The 26,285-nt window shown below is 38.6% G+C and overlaps 1 protein-coding gene across 1 annotated transcript; it reads right to left on the reverse strand.

Moving 5' to 3' along the window:
- Window positions 1-3,844: 3,844 nt before the first annotated feature.
- ppif.L (peptidylprolyl isomerase F L homeolog) lies at window positions 3,845-25,854 on the reverse strand. The gene is given in 6 exon segments (NM_001257117.1): window positions 3,845-4,451; window positions 12,845-12,920; window positions 16,128-16,224; window positions 16,502-16,590; window positions 20,563-20,593; window positions 25,673-25,854. Coding segments are annotated over 6 exon segments (603 nt in total). The 5' UTR covers window positions 25,847-25,854; the 3' UTR covers window positions 3,845-4,315.
- Window positions 25,855-26,285: the final 431 nt, after the last annotated feature.

Below are 26,285 nucleotides of genomic sequence, written 5' to 3' on the forward strand. Positions count from 1 at the left end.
GTAACAACATCAAATGGATCAGGCTTTAAAATTGGTTTATGGATCTGGCCCCCAGTCCCTGCAGAGCTGACCTGGGCGGGTTGGATTCCAGGTACTAACACTGGGGGGGAATCAAGGAATTAACTGGCTTGGTGATTTTCTGACTCCATATTACAATGCAAATTGTAAAACAGAAGAGTGCCCAAGTAAAGCAGAAAAAAATCCGTGTATGGTAACCACGCTGCCACAAATTTGTACCAAATTACCTGTTACCTTCTGGGTAGCCTGGCAAGGTATGGGTTCCTTTAACAGCCTGGTACAAATAAAACATGACACACTTGCTGTATTTATAATAAGAGTCAATATGGAACTCTCTGTTTACTAGAAGGTGTAAATCAGAACCATGAACAAACAAATACAAAGGTTATCAGTAAAGAACAAAGAAATACAGTTATTAATCATTGATTAACCCCTGTGGTGCACCACATATAACTGATAGTTCAGGCCTGAATGTTGTGTCATTTTATGTTGTTGAGCACTTACAGTATCTGTAATCCTTGGTGTTGCATTCATGAATCCCAGTACATTTGTAATCCATTCATGTGTATCCATACAGTATTCCCAGAGTGCAGTGTCCAGTATTTAGTCCTGGCTCTCCTTTGGATAGAACTGGGCCAGTAACGAAGCCAGGGTGACTGATCCTAACGGGCGATGGAACCTGGGTTCTAACCTACTCTGCTTAGAGAAGGGGCCTGACTAATGAACCTTTTGGTTCTTATGGAACAATTCCCCGTCACATGGCATCAGACTTTCTATTTCTGGATTGCCTAAAGCTGGCCATAGACTCAAAGATCCGCTCGTTTGGCGACATCGCCAAATGAGCGGATCTTTCCCCGATATGCCACTAACGGCATGGCTACATCGGGGGTAATTCGAACGTTCGGCCATATGGCTGAACGATCGAATTATGATACGCCAAGGGACTCAGACAGGTCGGTCGGTTAACAATCGAACCTTCCCGATCGATATTGTGGCCAGATATCGATCGGGAAGACCCGTCGGAAGCCCCCACACACGGGCAGATAAGCTGTCAAATTGGTCCAAACGACCAATATCGGCAGCTTTATCTGCCCGTGTATGGCCACCTTTACACTGCCTTCTGTAGGTTGGAGGTGACCTTTGCATCATCCTCATTTGTCTGTCTATAACAATATGTTATGTATTGTTCATGCATACTCCAGCATCTTGTCTGAGGTTTGATCAGATAAACAATGCAGTCTGGGTCTTAGGTGTGAGCAGTAAAGGGTTTTACAAACATGAACAATACTGGGGGGAGATCATAGACATGAACAACACTGAGGGGAGATTATAGACATGAACAATACTGGGGGATATTAGAGGTGTGAACAATACATGTACATGCCCCCCCCCCTCCTGACAAGGAGCAGCTAGGATTTCCACATTTTCTTGAAAAAAATACCGGCCTTCCTATATTTTTATGCATTTCCACTATTAATAACTTGGGGTTCAAGCTTAATTTTTACCGGCCAGGCCAGTAAAATACGGGGCAGGCTGCAACCCTGGGAGCAGCAATGCTGAAATGATCCTCTGCAATCAGTTTGTAAAGTTAATTTCTGTGTCAACCAAACTAGAGGCACAAATGCAGCTCTTCAATAATGCTTGCCTGTCTGCAGAGAAGTGTTGCACACAGATATGATGTAACTAGAGGATGAGGGAGGGGAAATATGACTATGGGAACATGGGCAGATCTAAGTGAATGTTGCTGAACTGAATGGACACACCTACTTTCAGATTCTGAAAATGCTTGATCTGAAGAGCTGTTAGAAATGAGTGATAAGAAAGTGTTTATAACACAAATTTGATGCAGTTCGATATAGATTTTATTGTACTAATTAATGTTATAGATCAGTGAGAAAAATGGTATGGTTCATAGTTCATGACAGTTCTCCTATAATTTAGAACTGTTTACAGCAGGAGTGCCCATACTTTACTAATGTGAGGCATACTTTTAGTGATGTTGTCCCATTAAGATCTACATCATAACTGTTAGCATTCTGTTGCATGGCAAATATTACTTAAGACAACTACTTCTTATGTAACCTCAACATAATTAATATCTGAATGAAAAGCATGAAATAGGAGGGTGATTTAGACAAGCTGTTTCTTGACAGTGTCTGGTGATCTACTGATCACCAGCTAAAGGTCTACTCGAAGATGCCGATCTACCTTTTGGGCATCCCTGGTTTACAGGGTCGGCGACCCTCCCTCCTAGAGTTTCTTTAGAAGGTGAAAAATTAAACTTTACACTTCAATACTAGAAAATAGAAAGTAACTGGAACAAGTCTTTATTTTTAGTGGACTATCTGAAAACAGCAAAATGTTATTAAAGGTGAACAACCCTTTAAAATGTTTCCAGCTGCAGCAACACAGGCATTTTAACTCTGGGCCACAGCCGACTTCCAAAACCTACCACATTTCATCAGTGGAAGAATGTGGTCCCATTCTTGAAACCTCATACATCTCCATGGGGGAGGGGCAGGCGCAGGCTTAGCTCCATGTTTGGTCAGGAAATTCCGGAAACGTGAATGCCTAGTGGAGTGTGATAACTAAAACGGAATTCTCAAAAACCAGTGAAAAACATTAATTAATCCCAAATGTAAATTGCATTACAAATTGTTAAATATGGATTGCCCAATACTTTTTTTTTTTTACAGTGGTGATAATTGTTACCGTTAGTACAAAAAAAAAAAAAATGTTCCCATAACAATGACTCAACAGCCCCATAGGCGCTATATTCAATAATTATAAATTATTTTAATATGATTTGTTTTTATATAAATAGCTTTAAATGCAATGTTTGAAAATGTATGCAAAATTATGCAAGCTTAAATGCTACTGCCAAAAAGGTTCTTGCATCTATACAGACACCTTACAAGGAAAGCCAGTTGCGTTGGTTCAACCTGCTATATAAATACCATGCAATTGCACTCAAGCTTCTACACACATTACAGTCAGTGCAAGGGAATCCTTGGATGAACACTTTCCTTGTGGTGTTACTTCCAGAATTCCATTAGCAGGTTGGGCTAGCACACCCCTCTTAACTTACTGTACGTCCATTGAAGCACTGGCTAATACCATTATTGGTGCAGAGGGCTGAAGTGGAGCACTTCTTTCGTAATTTGGCATCCATACATTTGTAAATTTCAGGGGGGGCATTAGATGAAGTGCAGAGGAGAATGACAAAATCAAATCCTTAATGATATATATATATATATAAAACATTCATTTAATATTTATTCAGGTTTGAGTTATAACACAGACACAAGCCTTATAGAGAGTAAATATCACTCAAGCTGGAAAGGGCTTGGAATTGTGAACTATGCCACTGCCCTAAATGATTTAAGTTCAATTAAAGCAATTTTACAATTTATTATTCTAGTAGGACAATAATGAAAGAAAGTTGCAATGTTTGCACCAGGTGTCCCAATCCAATACAGACCAAACAGCAAATAGCATTTATATTCACTGTTATCGGCTAATACTCATGGAGCACACTTTGTAACTTTTAGTTATACTACCACTAGTAATCTCTAATTATAATATGATGTACAGCAGACAAATGACAGGTCTTCTTTCAAAAGGAACTTTTGAGCATCACTTTTTGCTTGCATTTGAAATGTGATCTATTTTATAGTGCACCTTTAAATATTTCTGGAAATGTTTTTGCACCTGCATCCCCGTTAACATTTAAATAAGACTGGCATCTTAATACAGTCTCAAAACATAAATCCTTCACCACAGGCACAAGAAGAAGATAGGTATGTGCATTACGGAACATTATTTGCAAAACAATTTTATTTTATTCCGTCCTTTATCTGAACATAAGTAAACATCAACATTTGTGTTTCCCTGAGTTGCTGATACTGCGATTGTATATACTGTTGCCCAAAATTGTTTCTGTCACATTGTTCATTTATTCATACATTCAGGGTGTATAGACTTCAGCATCTGGGATGCATGGAAAATTGAAAGCCCCAAGGGTGTTAAAAAGTAAATTCAATAAAACAAGGCACTGCATGTATCTATTCCAAAAAAATAATTCCCATAAACCCTTCCAGTAATTAAAGCGGCAGAATTGCCATATTCACATTGCTTTGGATATCAAGCAAACACCGTATAGCTTCATGTGTAGAGGAAACAGCATTTGTGATTTATATTAAGTGAATCTTCAGACATCAGAACAACTTTGTAGTCACGAGAGTTAAGGTGCATTGTAATTTTAAAAATTCACAGCTCAGGAATTGGTATTTTGATATCATGAAAGTTCTCCACATTCTGCAATAACTACTTTTTTGGTGGGACGACCAGTCTTGCTACCGAAGCCCTCTATTTTCTTCACTACGTCATAGCCATCCTTGATGCATCCAAACACTACATGTTTATTATCCAGCCTGTAGAAAGAGAAGCACAGCACAGACTCAGGGCCTGAGTTGGTAGGGTTCCTGTACTACTGCCATGGGAACAAGTACAAAAATATGGGGTGCCATTTGTCCCAAATACATTCTGTATACAACACTATCTCTAAGTACATAGAATGAATGTCTCTCATGGTATATAAGTATTTGTGACCATACACAGATAAAAAATATACAAAAGACTTATTTCTATTAAAGAATGAAAACAAAATCTGGTTAGTGCACAAAAGGATGTCAATATATTACAAACTCCATTCTGTACATTTTAACAAGCAATCTGTCTCACAAATGTATGTAACGGATACACTCATGTGCAAACTTACTTACAGATTGAATTATGTAAATAAAACGTGGACATAATATATAATAGTGTAAATAACTAGTGCATGTCAAGCTAGATTTGAATGACAAAATAGATATTTGTGACAGAAAGCAAAATTTTATAGTACAGGATTCATTCTTTCCACAAAATGAAAGTTTTGTTTCACAAAACAGATAAAATAACCATTCTGTGAAGCAACACTGTCAGTCACACTCCTGAACCAATAAGAACAGAGCTTATTGCCATATAACAAACAAGATGAGAAGTTGCCAGCTCTGCTCCACATGGCTGCTAGCAGGCCCGGACTGGCCATCAGTTAATTCGGGCAATTGCCCGTTGGGCCGCTGTCTGCGCAAAGTAAATGGATTGCCCGTTGGGCCGCTGTCTGTGCAAAGTAAATGGGCTGCACCATACCAAAATCTCCTCCCTCACCAAACGATCCCCTGTGCGAGGAAGATCACTTTCTTCTGTCTGAAGAGTCGTCCCAAGGGCCGTGCTTGTTTTCTTTTTTCTGTCCGGACTGCTCATCTTTAGCAGGGGGTTGGGGTTTAAGTGTGCAGTGGAGAGGAGCGAGTGGGAGAACTAACGTAATTTACGTCCCCTGTGTGCCCTCAGCTATGGGACAAATGACAGCCAATTGCAGGCAGGGAAAAAGGCACCTGTATACATACGATTGCTTTGTCCAGTACTGAACAGGCAGGATGGATGGCAGACGCTGGTGCTGCAGATTCATCCTCTTTCCCCCACCCCCACCCACTATCAGTGCAGAAAGAATGCTGGCCAAGTAAGGATACAAATCATTTTTATTACACTGCCTTGTGATTTTTAACCCTTTCCTTGTGCCATTTCTGGGGGAATTCATGGAATTCTCACTGTGTTCATCCTGCTTTTAGTTCTGGGGTATTATGCATGGAATTGCAACTGTGTCTTTTGGGTTTTAATAAGTTAAATTGCATCAGTGTCTTTTTTAAAAAAAAAATGTTTAGCTGTCTATATTCAATATTCCTCCCATAATGGGCATGGTCAGATGGTCACCTCACATTTCAGCAGGAACAGCCCCTAAGTTTGCTCATAGCCTGTACAGAGAGATCCCATAAAATTATGGCAGCATAGGTATTCCCTGTACTAAGCACAATTCAGCAGGAACAGCCCCTAACTTTGCTCATAGTCTGTACAGAGAGATCCCATAAAACTATGGCAGCATAGGTATTACCTGTACTAAGCACAATTCAACAGTAACAGCCCCTAAATTTGCTCGTTTGGTGCCGGTTATTCAGAATGCTCGAGACCTGGGGTTTTCTGGAAAACGGATCTTTCCAAAATTTAGATCATCATAGTCTACTAGAAAATCATGTAAACATTAAATAAACCCCATAATCTGATTTTGCCCCCAATAAAGACTAATTATATCTTTGTTTGGCTCAAGTATAAGGTTCTGTTTTATTATTACAGAGAAAATGAAATCAATTTTAAATATTTGGATTGTTTGATTATAAGAGTCTATGGGAGATGGCATTTCCATAATTTGGTGCTTTCTGGATAATGGGTTTCCAGATAACCAATCCCAAACCCAAAAAAGGTGGGCTGCTTTGATTTATTTTTCCAGGGCTGCTTTTTTCTCCCAGTCCGGCCCTGGCTGCTAGTAACCTGCTTGTGTGGCCATTTTGGTTAAGGGCATTCCTGCTGTTTTGCCATTGTCTTATGATTCACTCCTGTTCCTGTTTCCCTTTTCCTGCCTAAGCTGAGAGCAATAATGGGAGAGGCCACACCTACCAGCCATGTTGTAATAAATGTAGCAGAAGCAGGGGTGTAACTACAGAGGAAATAGACCCTGTGGGTGCAGGGTGGGTCAGGAGGTATATGGGCCCCATAAGGCAATAATTCATATACAAATTCAATAAATATTGGTAAAACAAGTCAACCACTAGACATTTTAGGAGCCTGAAAGACATCTCTGTCTGTGTCAGACATCTCATCTGCATTGTGATAAAAAACATGGCAACTGTAGTCATAAATGACCCCTAAAGTCTGTGTAGTACAATGTGTAGGCTTGGTGATTAGGGTTAGTGAAGGGCCAATAAATTTGCTGAGAACTACCACATTTCATCGCAAGCTAATTAATTTGCCGGCAAAAAATCTGCCCTCAAAAATTCCGCTGCATCAAAATTGTCGCTAGTAAAACTAACACACACATTAAAATTATTCAGACGCCCATTGACTTTAATGCATTTGGACCAAATATTTGCACGTAGTAGCTCGCATCAAATTGACACGGGTCAGAATTACTTTGACGCCAATTGCATTTTGCTAATTTTTGCTGTTTTTTAGAATTTCAAGGCACAGATTCGCCCATCACTAATTAGGGACATTGTATAATTAATACTGTCATATCTGAACTGCAGAGTTCCTTGCCCAGCAGCAATCCAGGTGCATGTCATACAATAATAGAATTAGAAAAACAGTATTTAACTTAGAGTCAGTTCAGAATCTTTCAACAAGACTGTGCTGCTGAACTCCATCCGCCAGTCGGTCATTCAGCTGTTTTACCAGATTAATCCATATGGGAAAACTTCACTCATGAGTAGTCTCTGCTCACTCATAAACTGTTACACTGCTTTTGACAAAGCTGCCATAGTGATGAAATGGAAACTGCCAAGAAACTGCTTATAATCCTACTAATACTATACAGACTGTGTGTGAGTCCCCATTGTCTGGAGTGGAGAGGTTGCCAAACAAGCAGATCTTGCCCCATTATGGCCACTGGGTGATGTTCGTCTGATCCGTTCGTGGGCCCTAGGGACCACTTGGTCTTTTGGCAGCTTTTATTGGCCAGTGTATGTCCACCTTTAGTCAGCCACTCCAGACATTGGGGATACAAACACAGTCTGTATAGTATGATGTGTGGGCCTTATACAGTGGTGTGAAAAACTATTTGCCCCCTTCCTGATTTCTTATTCTTTTGCATGTTTGTCACACTTAAATGTTTCTGCTCATCAAAAACCGTTAACTTTTAGTCAAAGATAACATAAATGAACACAAAATGCAGTTTTTAAATGAAGGTTTACGTTATTAAGGGAGAAAAAAAACTCCAAATCTACATGGGCCTGTGTGAAAAAGTGATTGCCCCCCTTGTTAAAAAATAACTTAACTGTGGTTTATCACACCTGAGTTCAATTTCAAAGGTTGTAAAGCCATTTCTAAAGCTTTGGGACTCCAGCGAACCACAGTGAGAGCCATTATCCACAAATGGCAAAAACATGGAACAGTGGTGAACCTTCCCAGGAGTGGCCGGCCAACCAAAATTACCCCAAGAGCGCAGAGACAACTCATCCGAGAGGCCACAAAAGACCCCAGGACAACATCTAAAGAACTGCAGGCCTCACTTGCCTCAATTAAGGTCAGTGTTCACGACTCCACCATAAGAAAGAGACTGGGCAAAAACGGCCTGCATGGCAGATTTCCAAGGCGCAAACCACTTTTAAGCAAAAAGAACATTAAGGCTCGTCTCAATTTTGCTAAAAAACATCTCAATGATTGCCAAGACTTTTGGGAAAATACCTTGTGGACCGACGAGACAAAAGTTGAACTTTTTGGAAGGTGCGTGTCCCGTTACATCTGGCGTAAAAGTAACAGCATTTCAGAAAAAGATCATACCAACAGTAAAATATGGTGGTGGTAGTGTGATGGTCTGGGGTTGTTTTGTGCTTCAGGACCTGGAAGACTTGCTGTGATAGATGGAACCATGAATTCTACGGTCTACCAAAAAATCCTGAAGGAGAATGTCCGGCCATCTGTTCGTCAACTCAAGCTGAAGCGATCTTGGGTGGTGCAGCAGGACAATGACCCAAAACACACCAGCAAATCCACCTCTGAATGGCTGAAGAAAAACAAAATGAAGACTTTGGAGTGGCCTAGTCAAAGTCCTGACCTGAATCCTATTGAGATGTTGTGGCATGACCTTAAAAAGGCGGTTCATGCTAGAAAACCCTCAAATAAAGCTGAATTACAACAATTCTGCAAAGATGAGTGGGCCAAAATTCCTCCAGAGCGCTGTAAAAGACTCGTTGCAAGTTATCGCAAACGCTTGATTGCAGTTATTGTTGCTAAGGGTGGCCCAACCAGTTATTAGGTTCAGGGGGCAATTACTTTTTCACACAGGTTTGGATTTCTTTTCTCCCTAAAAACCCTCATTTAAAAACTGCATTTTGTGTTTGTGTTATCTTTGACTAATAGTTAAATGTGTTTGATGATCAGAAACATTTTGTGTGACAAACATGCAAAAGAATAAGAAATCAGGAAGGGGGCAAATAGTTTTTCACACCACTGTAAGCAGTTTCTTAGTCACATAGTAAGCTGTAGTTTAACTACTACATAACTTCCATTTCATCACTATGGCAGCTTTGTCAAAAGCAGTGTAACAGTTTGTGAGTGAGCAGAGACTACCCATGTGTGAATGTTTCTCATTGGATTAATCTGGTATATGTGGCTCAGTAAAGCAGCTGAGTGACCCACTGGCGGATGGAGTTCAGCAGCTCAGTCTTGTTGCAAAAATTACAAAAACTCACACAAAGGAAAATACTATATATGTATTATGAGAGGCTGCTTATAAGACCTACACATCATACTATACAGAATGTGTGCACATGATCAGTCCCACATCTGTTTCTAAAACTATTATGCAGTAGTTGAACTACAGCTAACTAGAGACGTCTCATGAGACCCACTCATTATACTATACAGAATATGTGGCATATTTCCAGTCTACGGTTGCCGCCTTTTTTTTTTTTTTAGCAAAAATGGACATGGGGTGGGCTAGTGATGTAGGGGGCAGTGCAGCGATTGTCATTTACTTCAGTGTCCTGTTTGGATTTCCTAATTTGGAAATCCGGACTTTTCGACCGGGCAGCCTTCCAAAAACCCGGATGTCCGTGTGAAATCTAGACAGGTGGCAACCATAGATCAATCCCATGTCTCTGGCTAAACCTATTATGTAGTAGTTGAACTATAGCTAAGCACATTATTAAGAGACTGTTAAAAGCTAACAGGTGCAAGATTACAGCTAGGAGGAGACATTGGAATCCAACAATCATATACAAAGCTTATTACTGACTCTGAGGGGCAGATTGATCAAGGGTCGAGGTGAATTTTCAAATGAAAAAAATTCGAGTTTTGAGCTATTTTTGTGTACTTCGGCTAGGGAATAGTCCAAATTCGATTTGAATTTGAAAAAAATTTGAAAATTCAATTATCGCAATTTATTCTGTACTGTCTCTTTAAAAATTTGACTTCGACCATTTGCCATCTAAAACCTGCCAAATTGATGTTTTGGCCTATGGAGGACCTCCGAGAACCTATTTGGAGTCAATTGGTGGACTTTGAAAAATCAAAGTTTTTTTTAGGAAAAACTTTGAATCGAATTCAGGGCCGGGCCCCATGCTGCCCCAGGCAGCATGCCAGCCCCCTTCGCCCCCTCTAAACCAGTGCATGCACGGCAGCGTGCACACACATACAGGAGCGCTCACGTACCGGAGCGCGCATGCGCACTGACAGGCTGTGTCAGGCCGCGCACACCACCCTTTCTTCACCTAGGCGCGCTTGCAATGCGCATAACACAGGATTCTTCAGGCCGGAATGGGGTTGGCAGCAGTTAGAGGTACGTGCCGGGCGCCCTCCAAGCTTTGCGCCCTGGGCACGTGCCTACTCTGCCTACCCCTAGTTGTGGCTCTGATCGAATTAGATCGAATGCCTTATTCATTTGATTCATACAGTTCAAATTCGCTCGAATACGGACCTATTCAATTGAAAACGGACCTATTCGGCCAAAAAAAAGGACTTCATTTCGGTTGGTCTTTTTGAATTTCGAAGTTTTTCAAAATTCGACCCTTGATAAATATGCCCCTGAGAGTTTGTCAGATGTTATTGAAGGGATATTAGGCCTGTGATGGGTTAGGCTGCAAGATATAATTGTGATAAACTGGCTGGTAATGGATTAAATGATTCTGCTGTGTTAGTTCAGGCAAAACAGCCAGACAAGCACAGGAACTTCTGGTCCATTTATTACAACATGGCAGGTAGGTGTGGCCTGTCCCATTATTTCTCAGCTTAGACAGGAAGAGGGAAACAGGAACAGGAATGAATCACAAGACAATGGCAAAACAGCAGGAATGCCTTTAAAGGGATCCTGTCATTGAAAAACATGTTTTTTTCAAAACGCATCAGTTAATAATGCAGAATTTTGCACTGAAATCCATTTCTCAAAAGAGCAAACAGATTTTTTTATATTCAATTTTGAAATCTGACACGGGACTAGACATTTTGCCAATTTCCCCGCTGCCCCTGGTCATGTGACTTGTGCCTGCACTTTAGGAGAGAATTGCTTTCTGGCAGGCTGCTGTTTTTCCTTCTCAATGTCACTGAATGTGTCTCAGTGAGACATGGGTTTTACTATGGAGTGTTGTTCTTAGATCTACCAGGCAGCTGTTATCTTGTGTTAGGGAGCTGCTATCTGGTTACCTTCCCATTGTTCTTTTGTTTGGCTGCTGGGGGGGAAAAGGGAGGGGGGTGATATCACTCCAACTTGCAGTACAGCAGTAAAGAGTGATTGAAGTTTATTAGAGCACAAGTCACATGACTTGGGGCAGCTGGGAAATTGACAATATGTCTAGCCCCATGTCAGATTTCAAAACTGAAAATAAAAAAAAAAAATCTGTTTTCTCTTTTGAGAAATGGATTTCAGTGCAGAATTCTGCTGGAGCAGCACTATTAACTGATTCATTTTGAAAAAATTTTTTTTCCCATGACAGTATCCCTTTAACCAAAATGGCCACACAAGCAGGTTACTACAATAATAACTATATCACCTCAAATAATTATATTTATGTTTTGCATACTTTTCTTTCTCTACAATCATTATAAGTGCAGCATTATATTTCTCAGCCATTTGTAAGAATTTCCAATTATGAACCTGTATTGTTTAACAGCAGCCCTTTTAGGAAATGTTTGTTCATGTTTATTACTATGCAGCAGAGGGGACATTAAAGGGCGCTCTTCATCGCATGCCAGATACTATGCCTTAGGGATGATGCAGCCATGTGGAGCAGAGCTGGCAACTTCTCATCTTGTTTGTTATATGGCAATAAGCTTTGTTCTTATTGGTTCAGGAATGTGACTGACAGTGTTGCTTCACGGAATGGTAATTTTATCTGTTTTGTGAAACAAAACTTTCATTTTGTGGAAAGAATGAATCCTGTACTAAAAGTCTTGCTTTCTGTCACAAATATCTATTTTGTCATTCAAATCTAGCTTGTCATGCATGCACTAGTTGCTTACACTATTATATACTATGTCCAAGTTTTTTTTTTACATAATTCATTCTGTAAGTAACTTTGCACATAAGTGCGTCCATTACATTTGTGCGACAGATTGCTTGTTAAATGTACAGAATGGAGTTTGTGATAGAAAGACATCCTTTTGTGCACTAACTAGATTTTGTTCTCATTCTTTAATAGAAATAAGCCTTTTGTATATTTGTTTATCTGTGTATGGTCGCAAATACTTATATACCATGAGAGACATTAATTCTGTGTATTAGGGATAGTTTTGTATACAGAATGTATTTGGGACAAACGGCACCCCATACAAAAACACTAGAGACTGCATCTGCAAAACTGCAAGTCTGAACGGACACCCAAATTCTGACCACCACCTGCTCCCTCTGAATGCAGCGTTAATGAAGGCCACCAAGGCTGTAATCACAGTAAGCTTTTTACCCCCAATTCTAGAAAAGCTGTGTGCAACAGGTAGGGGCAATGTGCAAATTCTGCCTTCACACTTTTCAGTGTTTATTATTTTTTTATGAGTAAATGTAATGCCAATATAATGGGGGGACGACGACACTATGTAAGGCAAACATTTTTACCCCAATTCTAGATAGGCATATTTAGCTGTCCTGCAAAAGATAAAACAAAGAAAAAACCCACACAACACAATGTGATGGTATGTAATGTTTAACAACTACTTTGGCTAATGCATTTTAAACACTACTTACCACTCTGTTTCCACTGTACAGACAAAGAACTGAGATCCATTGGTATTTGGTCCTGCATTGGCCATTGAAAGAATACCTACAGAAAACCAATAAGAAATTTTAATGGTATTATTAAAGGGGTGGTTCACCTTGAAGTTAACTTTTAATATGTTATAGAATGGCTAATTCTAAGCAACATTTCAATTGGTCTTCATTATTTATAGTTTTTTTAATTATTTGCCTTCTTCTTCTGAATCTTTCAAATTGGGGTCACTGAGCCCATATAAAAAACAAATTCTCTGTAAGGCTACAAATGTATTGTTATTGCTACTTTTTATCACTCATCTTTCTATTCAGGCCCTCTCCTATTCATATTCAAGTCTCTTATTCAAATCAGTGCATGGTTAATAGGGTAATTTGGACATAGGGTAACCTGGACATAGCAATCTGGAGAGCTGCTGAATAAAAAGCTAAATAACTCAAAACACCACAAAGAATAAAAATTAAAACTTGCAAATTGTCTCAGAATATTACTCCCTTCATTATACTTAAACTTAACTCAAAGGTCAACATCCCCTTTAAGACATTTATCATTAATTATTAGGGATGTACGAATCCACTATTTTGGATTAGGCCGAACCCCCGAATCCTTCGTGAAAGATTCAGCCAAATAACGAATCCGGATTTGCATATGCAAATTAGGACTAGGAAGGGAAAACCATTGTTAACTTCCTTGTTTTGTGCCAAAAAGTCGCAAGATTTCCCTCTCGCCCCTAATTTGCATATGCAAATAAGGATTTGGATTCGGTTCGGCCAGGCAGAAGGATTCGGCCGAATCCTGCTGAAAAAAGCCGAATCCTGAACCGAATCCTGGATTCGGTGCATCCCTATTTATATTTAAGGTGTAACGTCACAGGACAAGCATGAATCATATAAAGTATGTGTAATCAGGGCCGCTCCTGCCATGAAGCAAGGTAAGAACCTTGCCTCAGGTAGCAGGGAGTGGCCAGTTACCAGGGGTGGCAAAAAGCCACCTCTGGTAATTAAATAGAGCTCATTGCACTAGCGATGCAGTACCTCCTGGACCCACTCCGACGTTAAAAATATGCAGAATGTTGGGGGGGGGGCAGGTGGCAGCAGCCCCTGAAACACTGCTGTGTGCTGTGTGTAAGTATTGAGTATGCCTATATCACCAACACATAAAAAAAATTTGTATAACAAAAGTCATTTGCAAATTAAACATGGAACCCATATTGTTTTTTTCATTAAAGCATCCATACCTGTTATAAATGTGGTTAAATATCTGAGCCGTCAATCAAATATTACATGCCCTGGGGCAGTCAATTTACTTTCCATTCAGCACTTCCTAGATGTCACTGCTCTCCCCACATTCCCCCTCCCACTCTAGAATTGTGAAGGGCAATGTGTATGGGCATTAGGTTCCCCATTCAGGCACATACACAAGATTTTGGGGTAATATACAACTAATCTTAATTACAGTGTCCACAAAATGGCGCCTGCGTGCTGCGATTGTGTAATTCCAAGACTGAAGGAAACACAATTTAAAAAATAAATATAGCTTAAGCAAGTTTTATTTTGCTCAACTAACATGATAAAAAATAATTTGGAATTATTTCTTAGGTTGGCAGGTCCCCTTTAACTACCCTACAAAGTAATAATTTTTATTAAGATTATTATTAAGTGCAAGTATTTTTGGAGTAATGGAAACAGATACTGTGTCAACACAAATAGTCTGGTTCTCGCATTGTCATGCACTTATACCAGTGTCTGTTACAAAAGCTTGTTAACTGAATTAATAGTAACATATTTATAAAGCACGAAAATAATGCACAGCTCTGTAAAATATACACAAAACATACTGATTACATAAAAAAATGCAGGCAACAAGTTAGGCCCTGAATTAAAACAAATGGTACTGTAAATAATTTCAGAATACATTATCAATGTATTAATAGAATGTATTGAATATACATACATATAATCGATTAGTGCTGTGTTTACAATAGTTATACTTTGGTGCCATAAGCAACATTTATAGCAGAAAATATCTAAATTGCAGCCAAAAAAACACCACTAAAATTAACACTGACCATGAAAACATGTGTACCATGGGCGTTATGGGCTATGTAAATTTTTATGCTTAAAAATTTACAACATAAATGAGTGACGATTTATGAGCAATTTTAATGTACTTAAATACAGCTATTGTAAAACTGCTAAAAGAAAATACTGGTAAATAACTATGAAACTAATATCGGTAATATCATGTGTAACCAGGTTTTAAAAAGAGTGCCAAAGAAAACATAATTCCAAGCAACTTTGCAATATACATTCATTACACATTTTCTATGGTTTTAAAGTTATTTGTACATGTATATCTATTAAAATCTGTGTTTGTCTTTCTCTTTCTATTCTCTGCCCTGGTGGTGGAGACTGTTGAAACAGACCTGTTTTGCTGGTGAACTTTTGCAACATTGTTTAAAAAGTAACAACCCGGGATTTAGGGAAATTATAGTTACATAGATAAATCGGGTTGAAAAAAAGACAGAGTCCATCAACCCCTCCAAATGAAACCCCAGCATCCATACACACACCCCTCCGTACTTTCACATATACCCATATCTATACTAACTATAGACTTTAGAATCACAATAGCCTTTGATATTATGCCTGTCCAAATAATTCATCGAAGCCATTCTTAAAGGCATTAACTGAATCAGCCATCACATCACCCGGCAGTGCATTACACAACCTCACTGTCCTGACTGTGAAGAACCACCTACGTTGCTTCAAATGAAATTACTTCTTCTAGTCTAAAGAGGTGGCCTCTGGTACAGTGATCCACTTTACGGGTATATAGGTCCCCTGCTATTTGTCTATAATGTCCTCTAATGTACTTGTAATGCTTTCAATAGCAATTGTTTCTACAAATAACTTTAAAAGCACTGAATCATTTTAATCAATGTTTATTGAAAATTTGCTTAGAACTATGTTTTCTTTTATTAGGCAAATTTTTTTTTGGGGTTTTATTTGCCCTTTAAAATTCAGCACTGTTATTTATGAATGCTGTATGGTAAAAAAAAAAAATGGATCGCATCTTAAAATACAACTGTGTATACTCACCCCAATAAAGTTAAGTATAGTCATCAGCTTAAAACTGTGCTTTAATACAAATGTTATAAAGGTTCTACAAACTCTGTCACAATGTCTCCTTTAATATAAATTACAAATTAAGTTTTAAGCTTAGCTCTTACATATTTAGATAACATGGAGGAAAACTGACCTGGTCCAGTGTGTTTTAGAATAAAATTTTCATCTGGGAAACGGCTGCCATAAATAGATTTACCTCCTGTGCCATTGTGATTGGTAAAATCACCACCCTATTGTAGAAACAAAAACAAATTGTATTCTTTTTTTTTAATAACTATTTTAGTGGTCCAGAAGAAGACCTGGTGTGACAATGCTAGTCCACAACTATATAGTCCCAATAATTTGTTGAACAGCTAAAAATAAAATAGCTGATGTTGCAGTTTATTAGCAGCACTGAACAATTGAATACTACAATTATTTTTCAAGCTACAAGTCATTTCAGCACAGAAAGTTCAATTCTAAAGTGGCTGTACAGATTAAAAAAAAAAAAAGGGTTTATACACATACCTGGCACATAAAATTTGGAATGATTCGGTGAAATGTAGATCCCTTATATCCAAAGCCTTTCTCGCCTGTACAAAGGGCTCTAAAATTATCTGCATGAGGATAGAAAAGGGTGATCCTTTTAGAGCTATTCAATATCTTTCCTTCTTTAATGGTAATAATGAATTTATCACAAATAGGAAAGGCAATAAAAATGCATCAAAGCAATGATTAAATACATACTCAAAGCATTTTAGGAACCAAAAGGGTAATGCCACACCAGGATGTTTTTCTGCCTGCATATAACCACAGACAAAGAAAAAAGTCTGGTGTGTTCCCTACCACTCTGCGTTTCTTTTCCTTATTAGAGATTCTACTTTTGTGTATGCACCCAGGCATCATTTCCTGTAGTGCTGGAACATTCACATACAAAAAAAAAAGTATACAAACACTGGCAATTTTCTACAAAGTGACTTTGGTCTCAGGCTCTGGATTGAAAAACAGAGTAAGGAGACAACTACAGTTTAGGCCCATAATTCTTTGGACAGAGACAACTTTTTACTAATGTTGGTTCTGTAAATTCCCACAATGAATTTTAAATGAAACAACTCGATGCAGTTTAACTGCAGACTTTCAGCTTTAATTCAGTGGGTTGAACAAAAAGATTGCATAAAAATGTGAGGAACTAAAGCCTGTTTTTAACACAATCACTTAATTTCAGGGGCTCAAAATCGTGACAAATTAAAAAACTGAAAATAAAATGTTCATTTCTAATACTTGGTTGAAACCCCTTTGCTGGCAATGACAGCCTGAAGTCTTGAACTCATGGACATCACCAGATTCTGGGTTTCCTTCTTTTTAATGCTCTGCCAGGCATTTACCGCAGCGGCTTTCAGTTGCTGTTTGTTTGTGGGCCTTTCTGTCCTAAGTTTAGTCTTCAACAAGTGAAATGCATGCTCAACTGGGTTCAGATCAGATGACTGACTTGGCCATTCAAGAATATTCCACTCCTTTGCTTTAATGAACTCCTGGGTTGCTTTGGCTGTATGTTTTGGGTCATTGTCCATCTGTATTATGACACAGCTCTCAATCAATTTGGCTGCATTTAGCTGGATTTGAGCAGACAGTAGGTCTCTGAAAACCTCAGAATTCATTCGGCTGCTTCTGTCCTGCGTCACATCATCGATAAACACTAGTGCCAATGGCAGCTACACACCCCCAAGCCATCACACTGCCTCCGCCATGTTTTATAGAGATGTGGTATGCTTTGGATCATGAACTGTTCTGCGCCTTCTCCATACTTTTTTCTTGCCATCATTCTGTAAGAGGTTGATTTTGGTTTCATCTGTCCAAAGAATGTTTTTTCCAGAACTGTACTGGCTTTTGTAATGTTTTTTTTTAGCAAAGTTCAATCTAGCCTTTCTATTCTTGATGCTTATGAGTGGCTTGCACCTTGCAGTGCACCCTCTGTATTTACTTTCATGCAGTCTTTTCTTTATGGTAGACTTGGATATCGATACGATCGATATCTCCTGGAGAGTGTTATTCACTTGTTTGGCTGTTATGAAGGGGTTTTTTCTTCACCATGGAAATGATTCTGCGATCATCCACCACTGTTGTCTTCTGTGGACATCCAGGTCTTTTTGCGTTGCCGAGTTCACCAGTGCTTTCTTAGGATGTACCACACTGTTGATTCTGTCAATCCTAATATTGTAGCAATTTCTCTGATAGGTTTTTCGGTTTGTGCAGCTTAAAGGAAAACTATACCCCCCAAACAATGTAGGTCTCTATTAAAAGATACTGAGTAAAACAACTCATGTGTAAAACCCTGCTTCATGTAAATAAACCATTATCATAATAATATACTTTTTTAGTAGTATGTGCCATTGGGTAATCATAAATAGAAAATTGCCATTTTAAAAAATAAGGGCCGCCCCCTGAGATCGTAAGATTCACTGTGCACACATACAAACCACATGTAAGGTCACATGAGCCAATTAACAGACAGAGTTCTGCCTTTTGCTTCCTCACTTCTTCCTGTTACAGTTAGAGTTGTAGTATTTCTGGTCAGGTGATCTCTAAGGCAGCACAGATAGAGTCACGAAATGGTGGATCAAGGCAAGAGATGTAAAAGGGCAAGATTTATGTAAATATATATTCCAGTTTGGTAAGATTCTTTAATATGTCATTCAATTTGATATAAACTGTCTGTTGCTTAAGTATTCATTTTGGGGGTATAGTTTTCCTTTAAGGATGGCTTGTTTCACCTGCATGGAGAACTCATTTGACCGCATGTTTTCTTTTCACAGCAAAATCTTCCACATACAAGCACAAATGTTTCTAATATAGTTAGTTAGCCAAATATGTAATACATAAAGGCTGGAGTGAACAGATGTCTAATAAAACAGCCAGAATCCAACTTCCTGCTTTTCAGCTCTATAACTCTGAGCTAGTCAGCGACTTGAAGGGGGGGCCACATGGTACATTTCTGTTCAGTGAGTTTGTAATTGATCCTCAGCATTCAGCTCAGATTCAAAAGCAACAGTTATGACCCATGTGGCCCCCCCTCAAATCACTTTATACATTACATTTTTGGCTAACTATATTAGAAACATTTTTTATTTTGCACAGCCTATCTATTTACCCAGTTTTTATTTTTACACTGAACAATTCCTTTAATTGATAATGACATAACGAAGGAATTGCCCACACCTGCCCATGAAATAGCCTTTGAGTCAATGGACCAATTACTTTTGAGCCCCTGAAATGAAGTGATTGTGTTAAAAAAAGGCATTTTTTATGCAATTTTTTTGTTCAACCCACTGAATTAAAGCTGAAAGTCTGCAGTTCAACTGCATCTGAGTTGTTTCATTTAAAATTCATTGTGGCAATGTACATAACCAGAATTAGAAAAAAGTTGTCTCTGTCCAAATATTTATGGGCCTAACTGTATATTTTGGACATAAGATTACAAGGTTTGTATATGTTCCTTTTATCGTGTTCTGTGTTAAGTGTAAACTTTATTTGTATAATTGCTCACACTGTAAATTCACTTGCTTATCACAAGACGTGTTAGGTCTGAAACACTGTGGTAATGTGAGTTGGATTTTGGAGAGCAGCAGCGCTTTTGAATATACAAGTGCTCAATGGGCTTATACTTTATTAAGAGACACTATAGGAAATTAGTTTGTTCCCTTCTTCATGGGCTTATGCAACTTTTTTAAAATAAGCCCAACTGAATGAGCTTATGTAAAAAATTATGCATTTTCTTCCTTTCCAAACCAGAAATGCAGAGAATATAAACAGATATACCGTATACTGCATTTAATAGATGTACATTAATTTATGCATACTGAAAAGTTGCCAACAATTAAATTTTCTTTCATTATGCAAAAACAGTTTTTGGCTGGATTTTCCCCTTTAAATAAACTCATTCTACAGCACACAGATTTCATGGCTGTGTGCTTAATTATGCACCTGGGTTAGCAATGGGTATTGTCAAGTCCCTGAATAAATAGGGTTGTCCAGATATTTTATACATGTTATGGACAAAAGCATTATATTGTGCTAGTTTTAGATCAATACTTAAATTACATGATTAGATGCACCCAATGAATTCTAGGAAGTTTAAAGCAACAGAATTTAAAAAAAACAAAAAACTTCTGGATTGAAAAACATTTGTACTGCTGAATAATTATCCCATACCACAATGTGGTATTGTGGGTGATGGATCTGTAGTCGGCATTGCCAGAAAAAACAAAGAGGTTATAGGCAAATGGATCACAGAACCAAGCTCAGCACCCTAGAAGCCATTGTTTTATGCTTAGAACTTTGCCACATTGAGCTGGTGACTAGTGATCCTATAGTATGGAATGCCACAACCCTACCGGTCAGATGAACAGGTCTGTGAGCTTGGGTGACTGAAACTCACATATTTGCAAACCACAATCTAAACACATTTACAATTTCGTTCTTGTATACAATGGAATGGCACAATGTCATTGATCAGTCATGTGATATGCCCATGTGATGTAAACATATGCCAGATTTCAGCTCAGCATCTCCATCATTTTGTTGCAACTTACCAGTAGTTTTTGGCACCACATCAGCTCGCAACTAGAAAAAAAAGAAAAAATACTGAAGAACATCTGATACAGAGGAATAGCAACAGTAGCAGAGACTGAACTAGGGGTAGGCAAGAAGAGACAACTTCACAAATATTTTAACGTTCCATTTACAGCTTGAAAACGGTTTCTAAAATCAGAACTGCAAGCTAAGACATCCCTGTTTCCAAATAAGGGAAATAATTCTGAGACTAACATTAGTATTGCTGCCTCCAACCAAATGGCTCATCAAGGCATTGATACATGCATATCTTGTGAGTATGTTCTTACAAGTGCCTACCTTGTGTACATCAAAACAACACAGTTGGTTTCAGCCCTAGATAAAAACCCATCATGGTATAAATAACCTTCAGCTCTAGTGAGAGAAATAAATCTGAAGCAATAGGTTCTTTTAAAAAAAAAAACTTTCCAGGTCACAGATCAGAAGCATTGACTCTTGATGTGATGAAGGTGGTTTAATTGAGCTGGTAGTTAAATATAGTTAATGAATTTTGGCAGCTTCAATCAAATATGCCCCAAATGCAACTATAAGGCAATGAAATAAGCACACATCACATTTATCTCATTACAAGTATGGGACTGGTTATCCAGAATTCTTGGGACCTGGTGTTTTTAGGATAAGGGGACATTCCTTAACTTGGATCTCAGTGCCTTACATCTACTAAAATGTAATTTACACATTAAAGGAAAAGGAAAAGCATGTTATACTTGGGGATATTTACTTATCTGAAACCCCAGGCCAGTGCTCCTATCAGCAGAAAACCGCACCAGCCGTGGTGTGTATAACACTAAATGCTTACGTTTATGATTATTTGACATAATAAATATTTTACTGCCGGGTGGAAGATTGCCTTTTTGAGTGCCTGCTCTACAAATGTTTGGTTTATTCCAGTGAGCAACACTTCGACCATAGAATTGGCTACTTCGAAACGATTTGAATTAAAAATCGTTCGACTATTCGACCATTCGATAGTCAAAGTACTGTCTATTTAAAAAAAACTTCGGCCCCCTACTTCGCCATCTAAAACCTACCGAACCTCAATGTTAGCCTATAGGGAAGGTCCCTATAGGCTTTGCAAGCTTTTTTTGTTTTTTTTGGTTTAAGAAAAATCGTTAGATCGATGGATTAAAATCCATCGAATCGAACGACTCGAAGAATTTAATCGTTCGATCGAACGAATTGCGGTAAATCCTTCGACTTCGTTGTCGAAGGCTTTACCTTCAGCAGTCGAATATCGAGGGTTAATTAACCCTCGATATTCGACCATATGTAAATCTGCCCGTGTGTTTGCTTCAGAAGACTACTATAGTTTATATAAACAAGCTGATGTGTAGCCATGAGGGCAGCCATTCAACCTGCTGGAAAAGAGGAGAAAAGGTACAGGTTACATAGCAGATAACAGATAAAACACCATTGTATTGGACAGAACTTATCTGTTATGTGCTATGTAACCTGTGCCTTTTCTCCCCCCCCCCCCATCAGATTGAATGGCCGCCCCCTTGGCTACACAGCAGCCTGTTTATATAAACTATAGTAGTTTTTCTGAAGCAAACACACAGCTTTTACCAGTGCATGCTAACAGTATATTATATGTTAATTACTAACATAAATACAAATTTTTTGGTGATACGGTTTCTAGTGTAATTTCCATGTTGATTGAAAGGAGTTAAGTAAATAACATACAAGCCATTTTATCACTGCCAAAGTTCAAAAATATAAAGCATATCCTTTGGTAATTGTAAAACAAAATCAAAGTTAAAGGGATCCTGTCATTGGAAAACATGTTTTTTTCAAAACGCATCAGTTAATAGTGATACTCCATCAGAATTCTGCACTGAAATCCATTTCTCAAAAGAGCAAACAGATTTTTTTATATTAAATTTTGAAATCTGACATGGGGCTAGACATTTTGTCAATTTCCCAGCTGCCCCTGGTCATGTGACTTGTACCTTCACTTTAGGAGAAAAATGCTTTCTGGCAGGCTGCTGTTTTTCCTTCTCAATGTAACTGAATGTGTCTCAGTGGGACATGGGTTTTTAGTATTGCGTGCTGTTCTTAGATCTACCAGGCAGCTGTTATCTTGTGTTAGGAAGCTGCTATCTGGTTACCTTCCTATTGTTTTTTTTTTTTTGGCTGCTGGGGGGGAAAGAGACTGGGTGATATCACTCCAACTTGCAGTACAGCAGTAAAGAGTGATTGAAGTTTATCAGAGCACAATTCACATGACTTGGGGCAGCTGGGAAATTGACAATACGTCAAGCCCCATGTCAGATTTCAAAATTGAATATAAAAAAAATCTGTTTGCTCTTTTGAGAAATGGATTTCAGTGCAGAATTCTGCTGGAGCAGCACTTTTAACTGATTCATTTTGAGAAAATTTTTTTTCCCATGACAGTATCCCTTTTTTTTTTTTTTAAATTCGGGTAGTTTATTGAAAGAATAAGGTACGCAGTTTACAATGTAAAGACAGTATCCCTTTAAACTACATAAACCAAACACAATTGGAAAACCTAAAAACAACTTGTATGTTAATTGAACGTGGCATATAGCTGTAGAATATTTGTTAAATACAATCCAAAATTAACTAAAGTATTGTTCTTAGAAAAAGAATTGCTCCTGCCATATCCTCCTTCATAGAAGCGGATTATGTTCAGTGCTTGTATTTAAAGTTTTTAGTAGTCAGAACATTTCTGGCTACTCCAGATATACAAAATTGCTTCTGACTGACTACATAGCTCCGTGTATATGTACCTTGAAGTATTTTATAAAGGTCTATCAAATGAATGATGGGCAAAGGTAATGATATAATACAGGAGCAGGCAGTGTTTCACAGGCCATAAAATATATCCCATGTCACCAAACAAGTCAAGGACAATAGGACAGAACAAATGACTCAGTCATGAAGCCTGCTGGCAGAAACTCCCATGTTACACCTTCACTAATGAAGGAAGCACACAAGGTAAATTTTTCAGGTAGAATTAATCAAATTTACCACCATTAAACCAGACTACAAATACTAAGGAAAGCAAAAAAAGATAGCCAAAACAGTTATCATTTGTGCACTGTACTTTCTTAATGTAATCTATTCCAAAACGAGAGCAAAAAATATTTTACCAAAAAATCCTATGTACAGCGCTTTACATTATAGCTTTTTCCTCTTTTATGTTTACCATAAATCATTATTATATAAATGTCACAAACATCAAAGATCATGCATCATTCACATCAGTTCCAGTGGAGCTTACAATCTATGTCCATATCACATTTACACACTTTGGACAGCTTTATTAGGAGACAATTAGTCTTCCAATATGTTTTTGTGGAAAAATCAAGAGGAAACCCCTTGCAGAAACAAGAAGATTTAAAAACTCCCTGCAGATAGTACTTTAGCAGGAATTATAACTAGGACCCGAACATTCACAATATATGGAAAGGTTTTTATATATAACAAGCAAGTTACATCAAATTCTCCAACAAAATTACAGAAACTATTCTCTGTAGTGTTGCACCCTGGCCATGTACTAGAATACTAGTCACAATTCATCTCAGGAGTAAAATTCTGCCTCCACAAACTATTCTACCACGATCCGACGCACTGCGCAAAAACGCAGGCGGTAATAAGGCAAGTAATGCTATTGTCGGATCGTGTCGCATTGCACAGCACGTCGGATTGTGGTGGAATCGTCCGTGGAGTCCTGTCCTTATACTCTACTGCAAATGTGCACAGCCCAACCACAAGTGATCCCAGGTAAGCAAGAAGATGGCGGTGCTCACTGGAATAGTGACTGGTTCAGGGACTGAGTTAAACCATTATAATCACTTTACAAGGTTTCTTAAGAACATCCCTAGTAATTTATACTTTTCTACTGCCTCCAGTTAACTTAAATGGGAAATGCCTGGAAGTTCAGTTACGAGTGCTTTAAAAAACATTTTCAGACAGGAAAGCAGTTACAAATGCACTTCTACACATTTCTCATTTAGGTCAATAAGATCTATATAGATGGAGTTTCTCCACCTGCAAAAACAGAATGATAGCAGAGAATCCACTACTTGTGCCTGAGACGTAAAGCTAATTTGACCCAAATCTAAAGGTATACTGTCATTTTAGTTATTTTTACAGCACTCGTCTTCCTTACGCTTTATAACAGGTCTGACCAATAAAACGTTTTTTGGTGTATTTGCACAAGTGGCAGTGTAACTTTGCACTTAAAACGGAGCGACTGCTTCAAAAACTTTAGTATGGATTAAGATAATTTTGTTATGGGCTTCAATCCATTCAGTGGTCGATATGCAATGCTCACATTTGCATAATCTGAATAAAGTAGCGTCTGATGTTACTAGTTACTATAATAGAATAATACAGAGATTATGGGATAATCTACAGACTACCAGTTCCCTCCTCACAGGAAGCCAGAAGCCATTCAGCAGCAGAAGAAACAAGGTCACCTTCCCTAAGCAGCCCAGGCACAAGTGTTGTGTGGGACACTTCACAATAGACAACACACACAAAGAAATATGTATGTACGGGACCACTTGTAAAAAATTGAATGGAATCTATGCCTGAAATCCTGCCACCCCCGTGTCCCAATACATAATAGTACATGCTGCAGTAAATCTGAGTAAGCAAGTTCACAAACTGAGGAAATACACGGGCCGGCACTAGATACTGTACATGAATGACAAATCTATAGATATGCAGAACATCATCACCGGCTCCTAATATTATGCTCACTATCTGCGTATACGGATGATTTTTGGTTAAACGAAAGTATTGACCGAACGTATAAACGTCAGAGAAACACGTGAATAAAATTCCCTCAATCAGATTCCATGCACACCGTCATTTCAATACTTAATTTCTACCGAGATTCATTTACCACATGGACCCATCGCAATCCCCCAAATCTTTAGCTAGCCGCTGGAATTATGAGGGGCCAAACAGGACTCGGCCCATTAAAACAGCAGCGAATGGAAGAGAGGCAAGTCAACACTAATATATATCAGCTTCTCGCGTTTGTCCATATCATTAATAATCAAGAATGTGACTGCGGCTATTACTTAGTGGCCTCACCTCGAAAGTAACACGACCCAATGGCTGGTTGTCTGCCACCAAATCCATATATACCATCGGGTTTTTGGTATGAGATCCAGACCAACCACTGTTCGCTCTGGAAGCGACAAAATAGCTGGGACCGGTGACGATCCGGCAACATCGTAAGACGACTCGACTTGCAGCTGACAGCATGGTGTAGACAGTATGAACCCATAATGCTCAGCTACCAGACATATATAAGACACGCACGGCAGCCCCAGTGGCTAGACAGGGTAATGCAAGGGGGAGGAGCAGAGAGTGACACGCGAGATAGACTGCTTACTCTTCAAGTTGAACGTGTATGATGCAACCACGTTTTTACTGGGAGTCTGACAGACATGACAACTGGTGTTAAAAAACAAAATGGAAACTGAAGTTAAGTGCACAACCGTACATGGCGAAAAAGCCAGAATAACAAAGTAACATAGTAAGTTAGGTTGAAAAAAGACACACGTCCATCAAGTTCAACCTTTTAACTTTTTTTTTTCTTTAACCTGTCTAACCTCCAGTTAATAATAGTAAAGTAGAGACCGTCCCCTGCTCCTCATTTCTCTGCCATTTTAACAAAACTGCAGGAAAGCCACAGTTTGGA

This window comes from Xenopus laevis, chromosome 7L, assembly GCF_017654675.1.
Source record: "Xenopus laevis strain J_2021 chromosome 7L, Xenopus_laevis_v10.1, whole genome shotgun sequence".
Taxonomy (NCBI): domain Eukaryota; kingdom Metazoa; phylum Chordata; class Amphibia; order Anura; family Pipidae; genus Xenopus; species Xenopus laevis.